This window comes from Babylonia areolata, chromosome 12 (assembly GCF_041734735.1).
Source record: "Babylonia areolata isolate BAREFJ2019XMU chromosome 12, ASM4173473v1, whole genome shotgun sequence".
Taxonomy (NCBI): Eukaryota; Metazoa; Mollusca; class Gastropoda; order Neogastropoda; family Buccinidae; genus Babylonia; species Babylonia areolata.
Window position 1 is genome coordinate 8,913,217 of NC_134887.1, and position 5,539 is coordinate 8,918,755.

At 40.8% G+C, this 5,539-nt stretch overlaps 1 protein-coding gene across 1 annotated transcript in view; it reads left to right on the top strand.

Annotated features, from left to right (window-relative positions):
* Positions 1-4,887, top strand: part of LOC143288274 (neprilysin-1-like) — a 54,946-nt gene extending 50,059 nt beyond the window's left edge. The window contains exons 20-21 of the mRNA XM_076596621.1: positions 1,272-1,345; positions 4,465-4,887. Coding sequence (XP_076452736.1) covers positions 1,272-1,345; positions 4,465-4,564 — 174 coding nt within the window. The 3' untranslated portion in view covers positions 4,565-4,887. The remainder of the gene's footprint in view (positions 1-1,271; positions 1,346-4,464) is intronic.
* The last annotated feature ends 652 nt before the right edge of the window (positions 4,888-5,539 follow it).

Here is a 5,539-nt window from a genome sequence, read left to right on the forward strand (position 1 = left end):
GTGTGTATGTAACATAGATATAATGTTTTATGTTATCAAAAGCGTTTTTGTAAAGCACCTAGAGCAGATTTCTGGATAGTGTGCTATATAAGTATCCATTATTATTATTATTATTATAACATCCTAAGCCTTTTAAAAGCCGTGACTGACTTTCTGAATGAGACTCAAAACCTAAAATTTTAAAGCTGTGAGACTGACTTTCTCAGTGAAAACTTAAACTGTTTTAACTCTCTCCACACGAACGGCGAAAGAGACGACGTTAACAGCGTTTCACCCCAATTACCATCATCAAAATTTTGCAAGCGGAAGGCTCTTATTCTGAAGAGGTGAATGCTGACAAAGAATACCACAATTCTGACGACGGAAGCTAAAGCTTGGGTCATTCAGACACACACTGGACATCCGAGGGGTCTGTGTAGAGGAGAAGAGAGGACTGGCCGTACTGAGTGAGTTAAAAGCTGTGAGACTGACTGTCTCAACGAAACCCTTGAGTTAACCTTTTTAAAGCTGTGAGACTGACTTTCTCAATGAAAACTTAAACCTTCTGAAGCTGTGAGACTGACTTTCTCAACGAAAACTTAAACCTTCTGAAGCTGTGAGACTGACTTTCTCAACGAAACCCTTGATTTAACCTTTTTAAAGCTGTGAGACTGACTTTCTCAACGAAACCCTTATTTTTAACCTTTTTAAAGCTGTGAGACTGACTTTCTCAACGAAACCCTTAATTTAACCTTTTTAAAGCTGTGAGACTGGCTTTCTCAACGAAACCCTTGATTTAACCTTTTTAAAGCTGTGAGACTGACTTTCTCAACGAAACCCTTGATTTAACCTTTTTAAAGCTGTGAGACTGGCTTTCTCAATGAAACCCTTGAGTTAACCTTTTTAAAGCTGTGAGACTGACTTTCAAAACGAAACCCTTAATTTAACCTTTTTAAAGCTGTGAGACTGACTTTCTCAACGAAACCCTTGATTTAACCTTTTTAAAGGTGTGAGACTGGCTTTCTCAACGAAACCCTTGAGTTAACCTTTTTAAAGCTGTGAGACTGACTTTCTCAACGAAACCCTTGATTTAACCTTTTTAAAGGTGTGAGACTGGCTTTCTCAACGAAACCCTCGATTTAACCTTTTTAAAGCTGTGAGACTGGCTTTCTCAACGAAACCCTTACTTTAACCTTTTTAAAGCTGTGAGACTGACTTTCTCAACGAAACCCTTCAGTTAAATTTTTTAAAGCTGTGAGACTGGCTTTGTTTGACGTACGTGTGTTGTGCAGATGTCATGCAGCAATACACACCCCTTCCTGTTGGAACGACAGCTGAGGACCTCCCACAGTCCGGAGAGGTTTCGGTAAGCATGTTACCGGCGTGAGTACCGGTTCCGAAATACATACATACCGGTTTTTGTGTGTGTGTGTGTGTGTGTTTTGTAAAACCGGTGTTTTTGGGTGACGGTTCTTTTTTCTCTTTTTTTTTTTTTTTTTTTTTTAGTAGCGATTTTTTAATTCGGTATTTTCAAATCATTATCATATATTCCGCAACTCTTGGTCTACTGATAACACACATCCATTCGTTTGAATGTTTCCCGGCCCCGGTTTCCGTTAATACGCGCGCGCGCGCGCGCACACACACACACACACACACACACACACACACACACAGAGGCACGTGCGCGCGTACGCACACACTCACACACACACACGCACACATACACGCGCACACAGGCATGCAAATAAACACAGCGAAATATATTTTGGCAATGACTTGCAGTCCGGGAAAAAGGAAGATTGTGTATATTATATTGTGTCTGTGTATTTCACAAGGAGCATAATAAGCTGAAGTAGACTAAATATAAGATCTTTGGCAACACAACTTTAGTCCATTTGAAAATTGTGTGAATGTGTCTGTCTGTCTGTGCATTTTACAAGGAGCATAATAAACTGAAGTAGACCTCGATATGATCTTTGTAGAGTGATGGTCTGCAGGTAACGCGATCGTCTGGGAAGCTAGAGAATCTGAGCGCGTTGGTTCGAATGACGGCTCGGCCGCCGATATTTTCTCCCCCTCCACTAGACCTTGAGTGGTGGTCTGGACGCTAGTCATTCGGATGCGACGATAAACCGAGATCTCGTGTGCAGCATGCACTTAGCGCACGTAAAAGAACCCACGGCAACAAAAGGGTTGTCCTTGGCAAAATTCTGTAGAAAAATCCAATTCGATAGGAAAAAAAAAACAAATAAAACTGCACGCAGGAAAAAAAAAACACACGCCAAAAAATGGGTGGCGCTCTCAGTGTAGCGACGCGCTCTGCCTGGGGAGAGCATCCCGAATTTCACACAGAGAAATCTGTTGTGATAAAAAAAAAAAGAGAGAAATACAAATACAATGTCAGTCAAGGAGAGAGGAAGATTGTGTGTATGATGTCTGGCTGTCTGTATTTTACAAGGAGCATAATAAACTGCTGAAGTAGACCGCTATATAATCGCAGATGCTTACATTACGTAATGTACATACAAGGAAGCTGATTAAGTGGGTGTGTTTAACATTATCATGTAACATCAGAGTAGACACTTCACATCCACAGCCTCTTTCCAATCGTATATGAAAATCCATCGGTTAAGCAACACTGATAATATATAGTATTAAAAAAAAATTCTCCATCACAGTTATAAACTTTGCTATATCCATGCTTTGAACGGTTCAGTTGTGTGTGTGTGTGTGTGTGTGTGTGTGTGTGTGTGTGTGTGTTTAATTTTGTATTTCTTTTTATCACAACAGATTTATCTCTGTGAAATTCGGGCTGCTCTCCCCAGGGAGAGCGCGTCGCTATACTACAGCGCCACACATTTTTTTTTTTTTTTTTTTTGTTGTATTTTTCCTGTGTGCAGTTTTATTTGTTTTTCCTATTGACGTGGATTTTTCTACAGAATTTTGCCAAGGAACAACCCTTTTGTTGCCGTGGGTTCTTTTACGTGCGCTAAGTGCGTGCTGCACACGGGACCTCGGTTTATTGTCTCATCCGAATGACTAGCGTCCAGACCACCACTCAAGGTCTAGTGGAGGGGGAGAAAATATCGGCGGCTGAGCCGTGATTCGAACCAGTGCACTCAGATTCTCTCGCTTCCTATGCGGACGCGTTACCTCTAGGCCATCACTCCACTGTGTGTGTGTGTGTGTGTGTGTGTGTGTGTGTGTGTGTGTGTGTGTGTGTGAGAGAGAGAGAGAGAGAGAGAACTGGACGAGTGGTGTCATGGTGTCTGTTTTTAAGTTTGCAAATTGGTTTTATTTCATTATTATTTAGTCATTTGCAGTCAGTTATAGTGAGTTTTGCACGTGTATGCTAAAGCGCTTTTAACTCTGTTAGTTTAAGAAAACAAAAACGCTGATTAAGTATAGTTTGATCATAAGGCCTGTTATTATTATTATTATTATTGTTGTTGTTGTGGTGGTTGTTGTTGTTATTATTAGTTGGGCCAACAGCAAAGTGAGAGCTGTATTATCAATGGTTTCTCCGTTGCAATGGGAAATCATTTACAGCTTAGCCTTTTGTGAAGGACAATGACACTCAAACTAGGAGGCAAAACTGTACTGGCTCTTAGTGCTGCAGCCTTTGGGGGCTAGTTGGCCTTTGAGAACTACCACCCCAACGCCGACTGTCCTAAAACCCTCTTGGCCGAGAGAGTGGGGATGTAACTTGGGCAAGACACTCTCCACTATAATCAAATTCTAGCCCAAATAGTCAGAACAGCAGTTGCCTCCTCTGTTGTTCTGATGGTCATAGTCGAACACGACTGGCTATCATACTTTTTTTTCAACATTTTTTATTCAGACAAAGGTTTACAGATATATAATTTATATATTTGTGTATTAGAAAGTATAGGGTAAGCATATAATTAAGTTCTAAGTACTGACAAGTCCACAACAGCAAAACAATACATGTTCAATGGCAAAAATCCAAGATAGCATTGTATAATTTAATCTTGTAGTAAACAGTTATAAAGTGCCCATTTTTCCATAAACTTGTTATATTCCATAGTTATGTTAAAGGCATACTTGTCTTCTTCATATGCCTGTTTGAGGTCTTTTTTTGAACATTTGTAGTGTTGGTTTTACTTTGTTGATTCTACATTTGTATATACAGAATTTAGCTTTAATATTAAAATATATGTGAAACACATTCATCAGTTTTCATTTTGTTATGTCCAAAAAAAGTACCAGTGTGTCATTCAGGTTAAGTCTATCACAATATAAACACTTTTCTTTGAAATATCTCACAATTTCTTCATACATTATTATTATTATTATTATCATGTGATTGTTATCATTAGTCACAACTGTCGACATCTTGCACCACGTATGCAATTTCAGTTGTACTAGTGAGAAGACCTGTGAAACAAGCTCCAAAGAGCTTCAACACGGAAACAAACCAGCAAACCAGTATGTGTCGTGACGATGATATATGCTGTGCAGGGCTATAGGGCCGGCACGGAACTACGCGGACTTTTCCAAAGCGTTCAGCTGTCGGGCCGGCAGCTACATGAACCCTGCCCACAGGTGCCGGGTCTGGTAGCGTCAGTGCTGTATATAGTCTGACAGACATTATCTGTATTGGCTCTTTTGTGTATCGCCGCTGTCTTTGTTTTGTTCTGGTGTGCATGTCTGTGTCTGTCTGTCTGTGTCTGTCTGTCTGTGTCTGTCTCTCTCTGTATGCGTGTCTGTCTGTCTGTCGGCCTGTTTGTCTGTTTGTCTCTCTCTCTCTCTCTCCTCACCTGTGTGTGTGTGTGTGTGTGTGTGTGTGTGTGTGTGTGTGTGTGTGTGTGTGTACCCGCCATTGTCTGTATCTTTCTATCTTTCTGTCTCTCTCTGTTTCTCCCTTTCTCTCTCTCTCCCTCTCTATCTCCCTTTCTCTCTTCCTTCCTCCCCCCCCCACTCTCTCTCTCTCTCCCTCTGTGCGTCCCCCCCCACACACACCCCCCCCTCCTCCCTCTCGTCTCATTTTTGTTCTTTCTTGTGATATTTCCATTTCATGTTATTTCTCCTGTATAAACACCGGTTGTTCATGCTTTGCATAATTTCATATCAGCGAAATCGTCACTCTTGAAATAAGAAGCTTCTAGTTCATGGTTTGGTTTTGATTTTTTGGGCTGGGGGTTGGGGGGGGGGAGGGGTTGGGGGGGTGGTGGGGGGGGGGGGTTGTTGATGTTTTTTTTTCATTTCACTTCAATCACCGTCGCTTTTCATAATGCTCTTCTGTTTATCGTAATAGTCTCTTGAAACGTCTGGAAATGAAATGTGTACAGACAGAAAGGTATATGCCGCAGGTAATATGTGACGCCGCACGCGAAAATCATGGATAAGTCGCTGGAGTAAATTTCATGCAACACGCTGTGAAAATGACAAGGGGTGAAAATATGAAATTTGAGTTTTTTGGTTATTCAGATTCTATGATTCTTTTTCTATTAAATTTCCAAGTATTATAAAGAAATATAAAGTATTAGTGCTTTATTTTGATGTTTTCCCGTTGGGAATTGGTGATCAAGAGTGG